Source organism: Tachypleus tridentatus, chromosome 4 (genome assembly GCF_004210375.1).
Source record: "Tachypleus tridentatus isolate NWPU-2018 chromosome 4, ASM421037v1, whole genome shotgun sequence".
Taxonomy (NCBI): domain Eukaryota; kingdom Metazoa; phylum Arthropoda; class Merostomata; order Xiphosura; family Limulidae; genus Tachypleus; species Tachypleus tridentatus.
In genome coordinates this window covers 3470452-3488126 of record NC_134828.1, presented here as the reverse complement: position 1 = coordinate 3488126, position 17675 = coordinate 3470452, and the positions used below count along the sequence as shown (strand labels likewise).

At 33.6% G+C, this 17675-nt stretch overlaps 1 protein-coding gene across 1 annotated transcript in view; it reads left to right on the top strand.

The window, feature by feature from the left end:
- Positions 1-14354, top strand: part of LOC143249998 (asparagine synthetase domain-containing protein 1-like) — a 46047-nt gene extending 31693 nt beyond the window's left edge. Inside the window, 3 exon segments of the mRNA XM_076500633.1 lie at positions 9368-9451; positions 12783-12873; positions 14005-14354. Of these exon segments, the coding sequence (XP_076356748.1) occupies positions 9368-9451; positions 12783-12873; positions 14005-14184 (355 nt within the window). The 3' untranslated portion in view covers positions 14185-14354.
- The last annotated feature ends 3321 nt before the right edge of the window (positions 14355-17675 follow it).

Below are 17675 nucleotides of genomic sequence, written 5' to 3'. Positions count from 1 at the left end.
TACAATCACAGATACCCCACATACACACTTTACAATCACAGATACCCCACATACACACTTTTTACAATCACAGATACCCCACATACACACTTTTACAATCACAGATACCCCACATACACACTTTTTACAATCACAGATACCCCACATACACACTTTTACAATCACAGATACCCCACATACACACTTTTACAATCACAGATACCCCACATACACACTTTTTTACAATCACAGATACCCCACATACACACTTTACAATCACAGATACCCCACATACACACTTTACAATCACAGATACCCCACATACACACTTTACAATCACAGATACCCCACATACACACTTTACAATCACAGATACCCCACATACACACTTTACAATCACAGATACCCCACATACACACTTTACAATCACAGATACACCACATACACACTTTACAATCAGAGATACACCACATACACACTTTACAATCACAGATACCCCACATACACACTTTACAATCACAGATACCCCACATACACACTTTACAATCACAGATACCCCACATACACACTTTACAATCACAGATACCCCACATACACACTTTACAATCACAGATACCCCACATACACACTTTACAATCACAGATACCCCACATACACACTTTACAATCACAGATACCCCACATACACACTTTACAATCACAGATACCCCACATACACTTTTACAATCACAGATACCCCACATACACACTTTACAATCACAGATACCCCACATACACACTTTACAATCACAGATACCCCACATACACACTTTAGAATCACAGATACCCCACATACACACTTTAGAATCACAGATACCCCACATACACACTTTACAATCACAGATACCCCACATACACACTTTACAATCACAGATACCCCACATACACACTTTACTATCACAGATACCCCACATACACACTTTACTATCACAGATACCCCACATACACACTTTACTATCACAGATACCCCACATACACACTTTACAATCATAGATACCCCACATACACACTTTACTATCACAGATACCCCACATACACACTTTACAATCATAGATACACCACATACACACTTTACTATCACAGATACCCCACATACACACTTTACTATCACAGATACCCCACATACACACTTTACAATCATAGATACCCCACATACACACTTTACAATCACAGATACCCCACATACACACTTTACTATCACAGATACCCCACATACACACTTTACAATCACAGATACACCACATACACACTTTACTATCACAGATACCCCACATACACACTTTACTATCACAGATACCCCACATACACACTCTACAATCATAGATACCCCACATACACACTTTACAATCATAGATACCCCACATACACACTTTACAATCATAGATACCCCACATACACACTTTACTATCACAGATACCCCACATACACACTTTACAATCACAGATACCCCACATACACACTTTACAATCACAGATACCCCACATACACACTTTACAATCACAGATACCCCACATACACACTTTACAATCACAGATACCCCACATACACACTTTTTTACAATCACAGATACCCCACATACACACTTTTACAATCACAGATACCCCACATACACACTTTACAATCACAGATACCCTACATACACACTTTTACAATCACAGATACCCCACATACACACTTTACAATCATAGATACCCCACATACACACTTTACAATCATAGATACCCCACATACCCACTTTTACAATCATAGATACCCCACATACACACTTTTTACAATCATAGATACCCCACATACACACTTTTACTATCATAGATACCCCACATACACACTTTTTACTATCATAGATACCCCACATACACACTTTACAATCACAGATACCCCACATACACACTTTACTATCACAGATACCCCACATACACACTTTACTATCACAGATACCCCACATACACACTTTTTACAATCACAGATACCCCACATACACACTTTTACTATCACAGATACCCTACATACACACTTTTACAATCACAGATACCCCACATACACACTTTACAATCACAGATACCCCACATACACACTTTACAATCACAGATACCCCACATACACACTTTTACAATCACAGATACCCCACATACACACTTTTACTATCACAGATACCCCACATACACACTTTACAATCACAGATACCCCACATACACACTTTTACTATCACAGATACCCCACATACACACTTTTACAATCACAGATACCCCACATACACACTTTTACTATCACAGATACCCCACATACACACTTTACAATCACAGATACCCCACATACACACTTTACAATCACAGATACCCCACATACACACTTTTTACAATCACAGATACCCCACATACACACTTTACAATCACAGATACCCCACATACACACTTTACAATCACAGATACCCCACATACACACTTTACAATCACAGATACCCCACATACACACTTTACAATCACAGATACCCCACATACACACTTTACAATCACAGATACCCCACATACACACTTTACAATCACAGATACCCCACATACACACTTTACAATCACAGATACACCACATACACACTTTACAATCACAGATACACCACATACACACTTTACAATCACAGATACCCCACATACACACTTTACTATCACAGATACCCCACATACACACTTTTACTATCACAGATACCCCACATACACACTTTACAATCACAGATACCCCACATACACACTTTACTATCACAGATACCCCACATACACACTTTACTATCACAGATACCCCACATACACACTTTACTATCACAGATACCCCACATACACACTTTACTATCACAGATACCCCACATACACACTTTACTATCACAGATACCCCACATACACACTTTACAATCACAGATACACCACATACACACTTTACAATCACAGATACCCCACATACACACTTTACAATCACAGATACACCACATACACACTTTACAATCACAGATACCCCACATACCCACTTTACAATCACAGACACCCCACATACACACTTTACAATCAGAGACACCCCACATACCCACTTTACAATCACAGATACCCCACATACCCACTTTACAATTATAGATACCCCACATACACACTTTACAATCATAGATACCCCACATACACACTTTACAATCATAGATACCCGACATATGTACTTTAGAAACTTCACCACTTTTGGTTTTTTTTTTCTTGTTTTTTCAAACCATCAGACAAAAGCAGGATTTGTTATATATATAATTTGTTATATGTATATTTTTTTCTTTTTTGAAACAGATACATTTTCTCCTTTCATATTTTATTCCAGTTGTGATAAATATAAATACATGTTAGAGGTCTGGTGGTCAAACTTCAAAAATACAGTTTACAGGTTGTCAGTTTGAATCCTGTCAGTGAACAGCCTTGTTCTTTCACTTCTAGGAGCATTATGATATGAGAGTCAATCTCGCATATTTTTGATAAATAGTAGCCAATAAGTATGAGATAGGTGGTGTTGACTAACTGCCTTTATTCTAGTTTATAACTTCTAAATCAACAATGGCTAACAGGTACTCTCAAGTAACTTTGTAGAAAATATAACAAGCAAACAAAACAAAATGAAGGAAGATTGAATAAATTTCTTTAAGCGGTTTCTGTACATTTTAGACATGGCATCCAAAAATTCTGGAACCTTAGATACCTTAATGAACTTCATGTGCAATTCTTGTCCTTCAGAACAGCTGTGGAGATGGTTTTCCATCCTCTATGTACCATGTCATTGGTCCAATACTAATCATTAATTCAATGTTTGAGGTGTCCCTGATCATCTCTTCATCTCTCTCTCAATGTTTGTCCCTGATCATTCTCTCTTCATCTCTTTCTCAATGTTGTGCATCAAATGTGTTAACAGTCTTCCACTGGGACCAATCTTCTCTAACATACAGCAAGATGAACTGGACTTTCTAATACTTTTACAATGTCATCTTGTCTCTGGAATTAAGAAAAGCTGGAAATTATCTGTGGTTTTAAACTATTTGGACACCTTGTACATCTGAATATTCTTGTAACAAAAAGTAGAGAACATATTAGAAATGGTTGATAAGTAACCTGTTTGATGACTTAAGATTAATTAATAATAGTTTACCTCTTGTTTAATTACTAGATCCTAATTACTTTATACCCCACATTTAACCTATTAATTTGAAGACAACAAGGTAAACCAGTCTGTATCTATCAACTTGAAGAAGTAATAATTAGTAACTAGTGTTACGTACTGTATTCATGAGAGTGATTGATATCTGATCACCACAATCTTACCATAAGTACTTAACTTTAGAAGGACATAATTGTAACTTAGTTAAACTAGATAAATAAAAGTAAAGTTTTAAAAAGATTATTATTTTCTTTGCAAACTTTCTTTTTATTGCTGTAAAAATGGTACAAATATTGTAGAAGTAAACATACAGTGAATGAGGATATTATTCAAGTAATAAAAGTTATAAAATGTTTTAAATCATTTACTGTAACAGTAGGTGGATTAAGATTAGGTGCTTTTATAGTTAATAATCTATATTTTAATACAAGTTTTAAATCCTTAGATTTATAATCCAATGTAAGAAATAATCCTGAATTTTCTCTAGTGTGAGAAATGTGATTTTTTATTTTCTAAGCATCTCCTCTTTTCTAATTTATTTATCACCGTTCCAGGTAAGTACAAAGACTTGCATAAATTACTCATTATGATATCGTCATTGTTCAGATAAAGCATAGTTTTTATAGCCTTCATTTTGTTTGTTTACAGTCGTCAATTAGAAAACCAGATTCCTCTTTGTTTGTTTACAGTCGTCAATTAGAAAACCAGATTCCTCTTTGTTTGTTTACAGTCGTCAATTAGAAAACCAGATTCCTCTTTGTTTGTTTACAGTCGTCAATTAGAAAACCAGATTCCTCTTTGTTTGTTTACAGTCGTCAATTAGAAAACCAGATTCCTCTTTGTTTGTTTACAGTCGTCAATTAGAAAACCAGATTCCTCTTTGTTTGTTTACAGTCGTCAATTAGAAAACCAGATTCCTCTTTGTTTGTTTACAGTCGTCAATTAGAAAACCAGATTCCTCTTTGTTTGTTTACAGTCGTCAATTAGAAAACCAGATTCCTCTTTGTTTGTTTACAGTCGTCAATTAGAAAACCAGATTCCTCTTTGTTTGTTTACAGTCGTCAATTAGAAAACCAGATTCCTCTTTGTTTGTTTACAGTCGTCAATTAGAAAACCAGATTCCTCTTTGTTTGTTTACAGTCGTCAATTAGAAAACCAGATTCCTCTTTGTTTGTTTACAGTCGTCAATTAGAAAACCAGATTCCTCTTTGTTTGTTTACAGTCGTCAATTAGAAAACCAGATTCCTCTTGCTACACCCAACTATCACATCCTCTTTCAGGATTTAAAAGTTTTTTTTTGCATTTAATTACATATTACCTCTGATAAATAGGAAGTCAAAGTTTTCTCTTATCAACTGACATATTACATTGTTTTCTGTATAAAGAATTGCCATGAGTTTTACTGTAAAAAAAAAAGTTTGAAATGCATTTAGGAGGTTTTACAGATTACACAAAGGAAATATGAAATAATGAAAAGTATCTTTAACATGAAAATTACTTTGCACACAGACTATACAAAACAAACAGTAAATATATGGACAATTATCTGTTTTATTTTATTTTTGTATGTGAAAAACTTGTAATGCTAATTGAACTGCTACCACATTTTGTGATGATGTACATACTGTAATGAATATTGAAGTATTAAATCTATAAAGACTTTAAACAAGTGCAAAGAGGTCATGTGGTCAGTCATACAAGAGTAACCATAAAACAGAGAACAGTGTTAATGATTTTTATCAGAAGATCAACATTACAACATAGACCATCAAGGTACATGCAGCTGTATAACAATAGACAACATAGACCATCAAGGTACATGCAGCTGTATAACAATAGACAACATAGACCATCAAGGTACATGCAGCTGTATAACAATAGACAACATAGACCATCAAGGTACATGCAGCTGTATAACAATAGACAACATAGACCATCAAGGTACATGCAGCTGTATAACAATAGACAACATAGACCATCAAGGTACATACAGCTGTATAACAACAGACACAATACTGTTAAGTAATATCACATCAAAAAACAAAATTCACTTTGTTTACATTAGAAGAAACCTGTTAATTCTATAGATGCACCTAAATATTAACAATAATAAAGTAACAGACAAAACAAGAAGAAAGGACAAACTTTACCCTAACTCAGATGTTCTGGGTATGTACAGCATCTTAAGGTTTAACTCACATGTACTGGGTATGTACAGCATCTTAAGGTTTAACTCGCATGTACTGGGTATGTACAGCATCTTAAGGTTTAACTCGCATGTACTGGGTATGTACAGCATCTTAAGGTTTAACTCGCATGTACTGGGTATGTACAGCATCTTAAGGTTTAACTCACATGTACTGGGTATGTACAGCATCTTAAGGTTTAACTCGCATGTACTGGGTATGTACAGCATCTTAAGGTTTAACTCGCATGTACTGGGTATGTACAGCATCTTAAGGTTTAACTTAGATGTACTGGGTATGTACAGCATCTTAAGGTTTAACTCACATGTACTGGGTATGTACAGCATCTTAAGGTTTAACTCGCATGTACTGGGTATGTACAGCATCTTAAGGTTTAACTCGCATGTACTGGGTATGTACAGCATCTTAAGGTTTAACTCGCATGTACTGGGTATGTACAGCATCTTAAGGTTTAACTCACATGTACTGGGTATGTACAGCATCTTAAGGTTTAACTCGCATGTACTGGGTATGTACAGCATCTTAAGGTTTAACTCGCATGTACTGGGTATGTACAGCATCTTAAGGTTTAACTTAGATGTACTGGGTATGTACAGCATCTTAAGGTTTAACTCACATGTACTGGGTATGTACAGCATCTTAAGGTTTAACTCACATGTACTGGGTATGTACAGCATCTTAAGGTTTAACTTAGATGTACTGGGTATGTACAGCATCTTAAGGTTTAACTCACATGTACTGGGTATGTACAGCATCTTAAGGTTTAACTCACATGTACTGGGTATGTACAGCATCTTAAGGTTTAACTCACATGTACTGGGTATGTACAGCATCTTAAGGTTTAACTCACATGTACTGGGTATGTACAGCATCTTAAGGTTTAACTTAGATGTACTGGGTATGTACAGCATCTTAAGGTTTAACTCGCATGTACTGGGTATGTACAGCATCTTAAGGTTTAACTCGCATGTACTGGGTATGTACAGCATCTTAAGGTTTAACTCACATGTACTGGGTATGTACAGCATCTTAAGGTTTAACTCACATGTACTGGGTATGTACAGCATCTTAAGGTTTAACTTAGATGTACTGGGTATGTACAGCATCTTAAGGTTTAACTCGCATGTACTGGGTATGTACAGCATCTTAAGGTTTAACTCACATGTACTGGGTATGTACAGCATCTTAAGGTTTAACTCGATGTACTGGGTATGTACAGCATCTTAAGGTTTAACTTCGATGTACTGGGTATGTACAGCATCTTAAGGTTTAACTCAGATGTACTGGGTATGTACAGCATCTTAAGGTTTAACTTAGATGTACTGGGTATGTACAGCATCTTAAGGTTTAACTCGCATGTACTGGGTATGTACAGAATCTTAAGGTTTAACTCACATGTACTGGGTATGTACAGCATCTTAAGGTTTAACTCGCATGTACTGGGTATGTACAGCATCTTAAGGTTTAACTCACATGTACTGGGTATGTACAGCATCTTAAGGTTTAACTCACATGTACTGGATATTACAGCATCTTAAGGTTTAACTCGCATGTACTGGGTATGTACAGCATCTTAAGGTTTAACTTAGATGTACTGGGTATGTACAGCATCTTAAGGTTTAACTCACATGTACTGGGTATGTACAGCATCTTAAGGTTTAACTTAGATGTACTGGGTATGTACAGCATCTTAAGGTTTAACTCACATGTACTGGGTATGTACAGCATCTTAAGGTTTAACTTAGATGTACTGGGTATGTACAGCATCTTAAGGTTTAACTCACATGTACTGGGTATGTACAGCATCTTAAGGTTTAACTCACATGTACTGGGTATGTACAGCATCTGATGGTTTTCTAAACATTATTGAATAATTCTTCTCTGTAAAACCAAGCTTTCATTCATATAGAGATAATCTTTAACTCAAAATGTTTGTGTATATTAGTTTGTGTGTTTCTAAAATAAACTATTCAAAGATCTTTTTATTGTGAAAACTTTTTATCCAGTTTATTATTTAAGTTGTGGGTTCATTTAACTTTTCATAGTAAAACAGTCCATAATGATTGTTTACCTGTCTTGTGAAAGTAGTTTTTCTCGGGGTACTCTTATTTCCTCCCTACAATAAATTCAAAGGCACTTTGATATAATGATTACAGCCACCATGTGACTTTGATCAAAGGAAGTTTGTTGGATCACCTTGGTGAGTGTTTGTTTCCTTGCTTATGCTCAGCAACAGCACATCAGTGGCCTTCCTCTGGTCCCTTCTTCAGTTTGTTATAATCTTGTTAGAAAATGTAGAATCAACCAATAAAACATAAACATTCCTTAAATGTAAGAAACAAAATTATGTAAGTGTGGCGAAGGGTGACAACAATGTCTGTGACCACCTCAGTTAAGGAAAGTTTCTTTCCTTTGAAAACAAAATTCCAGTCATTACATGTTACAGTTTTTATTCCTTACCTAATGAATGAATATAGAAATATAATATGGACTTTTGGACTAGCTCCAGTAATGAAACATAACAAAAGGTATTTATTGTATTGGTAAAAATAAAGTGACAAATATTCTAAAACCTTCACATTTTCACTGTTTCTTTTTACATTATTTGTTATTTTTTTCTGAAACGTCTATAATAGTAGACATTTAGAGAGAAAGAATAAAGTTAATAACATCATATATATATTCTTACTGTACTAACGAGCTTCAAAACTACAAATCACAATAATTATATGTATAAGAATCATATGTTCTGATAACATGTTTTGCTTTGATGATTCATTAAAATCTACATAAAATGAATTATTTAGTTTATGAATGATATATAATGTTCCAATGTACACAGTGGCAGCTACTACTTGGAGTATAGTTTTAATACTCTCTTTCACAGTATTCTTCGTGAGGTATATTCTCTTAGCATGCTTTTTAACACACGTAATGATGCTTGTTCTAGAATGTAACTTTCATTTATATTTTCAGAAATAAAGGGTGGAAAGGCTTAGTTGAAGAAGTTGCATTGGAAGTTGACAGAATATCATCACGGAACCTTGGGAGAGACGATAGGTAAAAACTACAGTTTTGTTAGCACTTCGGAACAGTTCATGTCTGTTGGAAACTTCCACCTTATCTGCTGTGATGATTACTCAATTATAAGAAAATTTATTAGTTTATAATTAGAATTATGGAAGTAAAAAACCAGCAGTTTGTTTAGTGGAACAGTTATGATTTTCTGACCTGAAGTATTGAGAAAAATGATTTGTAACTGTTTTGTATTGTTACATTTGGAAATCACAACAAATGTGAAATACAAGTGTTCTTTCCAGTGGTGTATGTGTATTTTTTTATTAATCAGACTTGTGTATAATTACATGTTGAGTCTCAAGTATGCAATTCTAAATCAGTTTGTTAGATTCTTTTGCTGGATGGATCAGATACTAGTTTCAGGTTTTAAAAGAACACATCTTTTCATGAAGTAATTTTTATCATTGAATTTTTAATTCCCCAGTTTGTACTGGCAAGAGCAAACTCACTCAGGAATACAATGGAAATCCTGGGGAATCCGTCTTTGTAGATTTAGTTAAGAGAAGTGTACTGTGTTTTCTGTTGATGTGTTAGAATTATTTATTAAATAGACAAGAGAAGTGTACTGTGTTTTCTGTTGATGTGTTAGAATTATTTGTTAAATGAATGAGTTACAGTGTAAAGATTAATTAATTTTTAAAGAAATTATTTAAAAAGTGACTGAACTGCGGAAAAGTTACTTTCTAAACATTTTCATGTGTTTTTAAGCTGATTTATTTTCATAATTTACTTAACTTTGATTATATATTTATACACTGATTAACTTTTAAATTTATTGTTAGAAACAGTATTTGTTTTACAATAATTGAGTCCTTGTAAATATCTTATTTCTGTGCTATTCCCAATTACATGGCTTTTCATTAGAGCATAGGATTAAGGCCTGCTAACTGGAGTTTCAAAGAATACTTCAGAGTGTAGCTAAACATCCCTCTAATCTTTTAACCACAGACATTACAAGGGGAATTTTTTTTATCGTGGGTGTCAAACTGACAGCTGGTGAAACCTTTATCCAGTTTTTCTACCAGCTCGATATGTTTAGTAGTAAGTTAAACAACCTAATGCCAAATAATAAAGGGTTGAAAACACTTGGTAGTCTTCCAAAACATTTATATCTTAACTAAAGGGTTGAAAACACGTGGTACTGTTCCAAAACATTTATATTTTAACTGAAGAGTTGAAAACACATGGTACTGTTCCAAAACATTTATATTTTAACTACAGGGTTGAAAACACAAGGTACTGTTCCAAAACATTTATATCTTAACTACAGGGTTGAAAACACAAGGTACTGTTCCAAAACATTTATATCTTAACTAAAGGGTTGAAAACACGTGGTACTGTTCCAAAACATTTATATTTTAACTAAAGGGTTGAAAACATGTGGTACTGTTCCAAAACATTTATATTTTAACTAAAGGGTTGAAAACACGTGGTACTGTTCCAAAACATTTATAATTTAACTAAAGGGTTGAAAACACGTGGTACTGTTCCAAAACATTTATATTTTAACTAAAGGGTTGAAAACACGTGGTACTGTTCCAAAACATTTATATCTTAACTAAAGGGTTGAAAACACGTGGTACTGTTCCAAAACATTTATATCTTAACTAAAGGGTTGAAAACACGTGGTACTGTTCCAAAACATTTATATCTTAACTAAAGGGTTGAAAACACGTGGTATTGTTTCAAAGTTTACTAAGGATGTTGTCATTACTAATAGCAGTTTATTTCCTCTGTGATACAAAACTTCATGTTGTTTCTCTTAAGGTATTATTAACTTCTATAATATTCATAAGGTATTATTAACTTCTATAATATTCATAAGGTATTATTAACTTCTATAATATTCATTAGGTATTATTAACTTCCATAATATTCAAGTCTTACAAGTTAAGTGTAATTTTACTATTGCACAGTTATGATTTGTGTTGAATTTTGTGCAAAGCTACATGAGGGTTATCTGTACTAGTTGTTTCTACCTTAGCAGTGATAGACTAGAGAGAAGGCAACTAGCAGAGATGCCAACCATTATGATTTGAGCATAATCATTACGATTTTGGTGTATACATTATGACTATATGCTCATACAGACAAATATTACGACTTGTTGCAACTCCCAAATTATTATATATTATATAGGCCTATACACTAAAGTGATAAATTGTTCCCTCAGGGCTTGAAAGGGGTGAAAAGAAAATTTCTAGTGAGATACAAATAAATTTGGATAATAAATAAAAGACATAGTCCAAATGGTTACTTGCGATAATCGTGTTTGTCCTTGAAATAATAAAAAATATTTGTATCTCCGACGTCTACCAATAGTTTGAGGGCGGTTCTTCTCCATACGGGGTACATGGGGGAATCCATAGTTACATCATCAGTGCTTGTCAGCCAATCAACGCTCATGTAGATGGGTATTTCTTGTTTTCTAAGTGGCATAGAAACACGAATGCGATTGTTCACAAGATGGAAAAAAAGAGGCCTCGTTCACCAGATTGTCTTGTTTCTGGCAAATTTAAAAGGACTAAAACTGTGAATCAAATATTTAGGAAAAAGTATAGTGCACGATATCCGGTCATTGCATCAAAAGTCAGTAACAGTCATGCATTTTGTACAGTTTGTCAGATCGACTTTTCTGAGGCACATGGCGGGATAACCGATTGTTCCAGACATACAAAATCGGCATCTCACCAAAAAAAGGTTGAGGCAAAGACAAAAATGATGCAGATAAGACATTTATGAGTAAAAATTCAGAATATGAAAAAGAATTTAAAAATAATTTTTTTTTTAATTTATTTATTAAATACACAAAACACAGTCATAAATGAGCAATCTATAGCAGTGATAAATAATAATAGTTATAATAATAATATAATAATAAACAGCTTAGAGACATTGGTCAGGCCTAGTAGCTGCAAATGATAAAGGGCTCTGTCTGCAATCATTACACTCAGTCATTTGAAATGGTTTGCATCTCTGAACTAGTCAACACCAACCACTTCAAACTCTTGAGCTACTCTTTTGCCAACAAATAGTTGGGTTGACTATCACATTATAACACCTCCATGACTGAAATCATGTTCAACAACAGGGATTGAAACTCGCAACCTGAGGGTTGTGAGTCGAGCACCCTAACCATCAAGTCACATGAGGCCCTGTTCATTTATAAAATTGACCCTTGTGACGTTTTTATGATTTCATTCAGTTTTCTTTTGCATGTCTTTGGTCAAACTTGTATGACCTATCGAATGCTATTTTCATAATATTGTTTGTACATAATTTAATATTGGATATCTTAAATTTTCTCATGTAGAGTCATCACAGATCATGGAAGGGAAGGACGTTTCCCGTATCTCGATGAACGTGTCGTCTGTTTTCTCAGTAGTTTACCCATGTGGTATAAAGTAAGTTTTCTCAGTAGTTTACCCATGTGGTATAAAGTAAGTTTTCTCAGTAGTTTACCCATGTGGTATAAAGTAAGTTTTCTCAGTAGTTTACCCATGTGGTATAAAGTAAGTTTTCTCAGTAGTTTACCCATGTGGTATAAAGTAAGTTTTCTCAGTAGTTTACCTATGTGGTATAAAGTAAGTTTTCTCAGTAGTTTACCCATGTGGCATAAAGTAAGTTTTCTCAGTACTTTACCCATGTGGCATAAAGTAAGTTTTCTCAGTACTTTACCCATGTGGCATAAAGTAAGTTTTCTCAGTACTTTACCCATGTGGCATAAAGTAAGTTTTCTCAGTAGTTTACCCATGTGGCATAAAGTAAGTTTTCTCAGTAGTTTACCCATGTGGCATAAAGTAAGTTTTGTCAGTAGTTTACCCATGTGGTATAAAGTAAGTTTTCTCAGTAGTTTACCTATGTGGTAAACATTGTGGTTAACATTAGTTAACTTCCAATCATCTGGTATCTGTTACTTGGTGAAATATATAATCTTTACTGTTCTATAAATATTGTAATTTTTTCCCTTAAAAGCATGACTGTGATCCTGTTTCCATCTCACAGTGTTTGGTATAATATTAATTAGTAAGTAACAACCAAAATACAGTTTTATGAATGACCATATAACATTTAAATACATCCATTAGATTTCACTTTTCTTTTTCATGTACTTGTTTAGGTTTCCTGTGAACTTAGAAAAAATACTTTGAAAAATTAAAATTTGTTTTAATGCAATTTTTAGATCCTGGGTATTTTGACTCTTAGATTAATGTAAAAAATATTTTTTGTAATATTGAGAAAAACAAATCAGTAAATGTGTGCAGTTATAAATAAATGTTATTGGGAAAAAGTTACACAATTTTATAGTGAACGAGCTGTTATATGAATACAAAACCCCAATTCTTCTCTTTATATCTTGGATAATTTTAAGTTCTAATTTTATCCATTATGTTAAGTCTTAACTGTCAGCTGCTAGTTAAGTGTTAACACTTATTAAAATAGTGATAAGTTATCTTGCAATTAATATATATAACAACAGAATGGTTTATCTCATGTTTCTTGGACATTGAAATATATTGGTTTAACTTCTTCAGGCTGATTTATCTCTTCCACAAGGAGTTGGCGAGAAACTTCTGCTCAGATTAATGGCTTTTCAGTTTGGGCTGAGAAGGGTAGCCAGATTACCAAAAAAAGCTATGCAGTTTGGATCACGGATAGCTAAAGCTGAGGATTCTAAAGAAAAAGGCTCAGATGTGTGTGGTCGCTTGAAATAATAGACAGTAAATTGGCTTTAGAGATTTTTAAGTGTAAATATGTAATATTTACATCAGATTATACAATCTCTTTAATTTATATGTAATATTCAGGTGTTTATAAGATTTATTGATAAATAAATTGGTTTCTTTGTGAACTATGCTTGATAGCTATAAAACTGAGAAATAAATACCTCGTTTTGTGATTGTTTTACTGCTCATTGAAAAGATATCAAAACAAATGGTGATCTTTATACATCTATGAAAATAGTGGCGTTAAATTTTGTAAAAAAATATATTTTCCCATTCAATCAGTATCAATGTTGTTTGAAATGTATAGTGTGTCTACAGAGTTATGATACTGGAAACCAGGTTTCTAGCGAGTTGAGATAGCTCTGCTCTTAAAGAACGTTAGAATATTGTATGCGTGTATTAAAGTAACAAAACTAAATGTATATACAGTAAGACATATGGAAGTTTTACTTTATGCATTAGGTGAATGTGTGGTAATTGGACAATTAGGGAGATGTATTTTCTCTATCAAAGAACAGTAAAACAAAGGCAAATTATGGCTCGACCACAGCTTAAACTGCTAGTACTACAGGAAAAAACAGCTGTCTCCAGTTTATCAACTTCTTAGATAAAAGAAACTAATATCTAACATTACACGAGAAACATTTTTGGTTGAATACCATAGTGCTTTCTTCTGTTTCTTTCAGCCACTGAACATTTGATTTGTATTAATGAAGTGGGTGTTATTGAAATTGTGTTTTTATATAATATCGTGCCACAGGAGTTTAACAATCATGTTCACATGGCCGTGCCACAGGAGTTTAATCATCCTGTTCACATTAAAACAATACTTCATCAACATCAATAAGTTTCCTCCACAAACCGTTATACGTACACATCTAGACAAATAGCAAAATCAACCAACAAAAGTAAATATATCTCACGAATCAAAAAATCATGTAACCATATACTGCTGCATACCATATATTCCCGATATCAGCAGTAAAATAACCAACATTTGGCAAAAACTAGTAACAAAATATGACATTCCAGTTAATACCAAATTTATTCAAAAACCAGGCACAAAACTAAGGTCTATACAATGTAAAAACTACACTGACAAACACCACACCAACAATATTTATAAAATACAATGTGATAACTACCACGACTTCTATATTGGAGAAACAAGTAGAAAAATGGAAACCAGATTCAAAGAACATAAAAAGTCACCTTTGCACGTTTTTGAACACTGCATATCAAATAAGCACAACATAACCCTAGAAAACACCCAAATACTAAATAAAGAAACAAACATAAACAAATGCAAAATTAAAGAAGCCTTACTTACAAAACAACTCAAGCCCAAAATAAACCAATACAAAGGAACCTCTTTGTACCTATATTAATAAATATAATCAAACATCTAAGCATGTCCTCTACATTTCTACACTCAGTTACACAACCCCCTTCAAACATGTGGTCAGCTTCTGGTCAGTTACCTCTTTCTTTGTGAACCTGACGATGACCAAAGAAGGTCGAAACGTTGTTCGCTCCTTCTATGTAAAATATTTTCTCAACCCAAATGAGCCGTTTTTGCATATTTAATTTTGTTTTTACTTTAGTTTCTCACATTGACAATGGTTTTGTCAACATTTTTTGTATTTTAATTTTTACACACAAGATAATCTGTTGTATTATCTTCTCTAAAAATGTCAAATATTTGAGTTTGAGATGTGTATTAATGGAGACGTTTTGACAGATGAATTTTTAACATAAAAATAACACAACTGTTGTACATTCTGAAAACATATACTGCCTTATCTTAACTACATAGAGAACTGTTAATGTTCAGAAATGTTATATACGTATTCATATAAGGCCTGGCATGGCCAGGTGGTTAAGGCACTCGACTCGTAATCTGAGGGTTGCGGGTTCAATTCCCTGTCACACCAAACATGCTCACTCTTTCAGCCATGGGGGGCATTATAATGTGATGGTCAATCCCACTATTCATTGGTAAAAGAGTAGCCAAAGAGTTGGCAGTGGGTGGTGATGACTAGCTGCCTTCCCTCTAGTCTTACACTGCTAAATTAGGGATGGCTAATGCAGGTACCCCTCGTGTAACTTTGCGTGAAATTCAAAAACAAATAAAAATGTTCAGACAGCTTGATATTAATATTTACATCATTTCTACTTTATTGTCACAGCTGCATTTATATAGCAATCATTTTCTCACATAGTGCAATAAATATTATCCTACAAAAATGGCCTGACAGTTATTAGAACATTTGTTATATAGTTACACATTTGATTGTTTAGGCAGTTTTGTTGTTTGATACATTATACTTTGTGTCTTGTGTTCAACAAATATGATTTCATGTACAAGTTGTTAAAATGTTGGTAACAGAAACCTAATAGCACAAAGTTTAACTCTAGGAAATCTGTTTACAAGCTAGAAGGTGTTTCAATGTGGAATACCAAGAACATTATTAAACTTGATACTGAGACCTAAATATCCATTCATTCACCAGACAGATGCAATACAGTCTAGGTAATAATTTGATGTGAACTGTACCTGAAACTAAATATACTAGTGAAAGAAATATATTTATATAATGGTTTTCACAATTCTTTTCTGTTTAGTGACAAAAAAGTGAACATTATTTATCAACTTTACACGTGGCGTCAAATTACACATCTCTAACCATTTACAGTTACACTGAAATATTAAACAACTTTACTATTAGTGTAAGTTACTGTACGTGGCATCAAAATTTTATTTATAATTCAAAGGATTGCATTAGTTTTAAATTCCTTACTTTGAAATATTTATATAAAAATCTTACTCTTCACTTCTGTGTATTAAGTGATCCATCTACACATTTTTCTATAACTGTTACACGAGTCAACCAATTGGATACACAAACTACAAGCACTCGTAGGTCAAATTTGCAAGATCCCAGTGTCTCAAATTAGTGACGTCCACTGCTGTGGCTCCTCCAAACTCACGTCATAATAATTTATCTATGCTACGGGTCCTTTTACTGACATATTTATGACTAAGAGATATTTTTTTCCACCTAGAAGAATCTGCACAGGTTGCTTTTTGTTTTTACCATGTTTGCTTTCAAATCTATACACATTGTTACAAAACTCCAACATAACTGTTTTAACCCATTCATAACTCGGTTACAAAACCAACTTAGCTTTAGTGCATTTAAAACATTATGTTTATTGTGCATGCTAATATTTTGTGTTCTAAATTTCACATTTGAAGTAAACATTAAAGTATTTTGGTGCGACATTGTTACAACAAGTAGGCTTGCAATATGTCATAACAGGAAATAACAGGAGGGGTCCAGATAAGTAGGTACTAAATTTATTTATTATGTACATATTTTAGTTATTATTGTAAAAGTAACCAAAATGTAAAAAATTAGAAACTTAATAATCAGATATTACTGTATAATAATAAGTGTTTGCAATTAGTTTCTGTT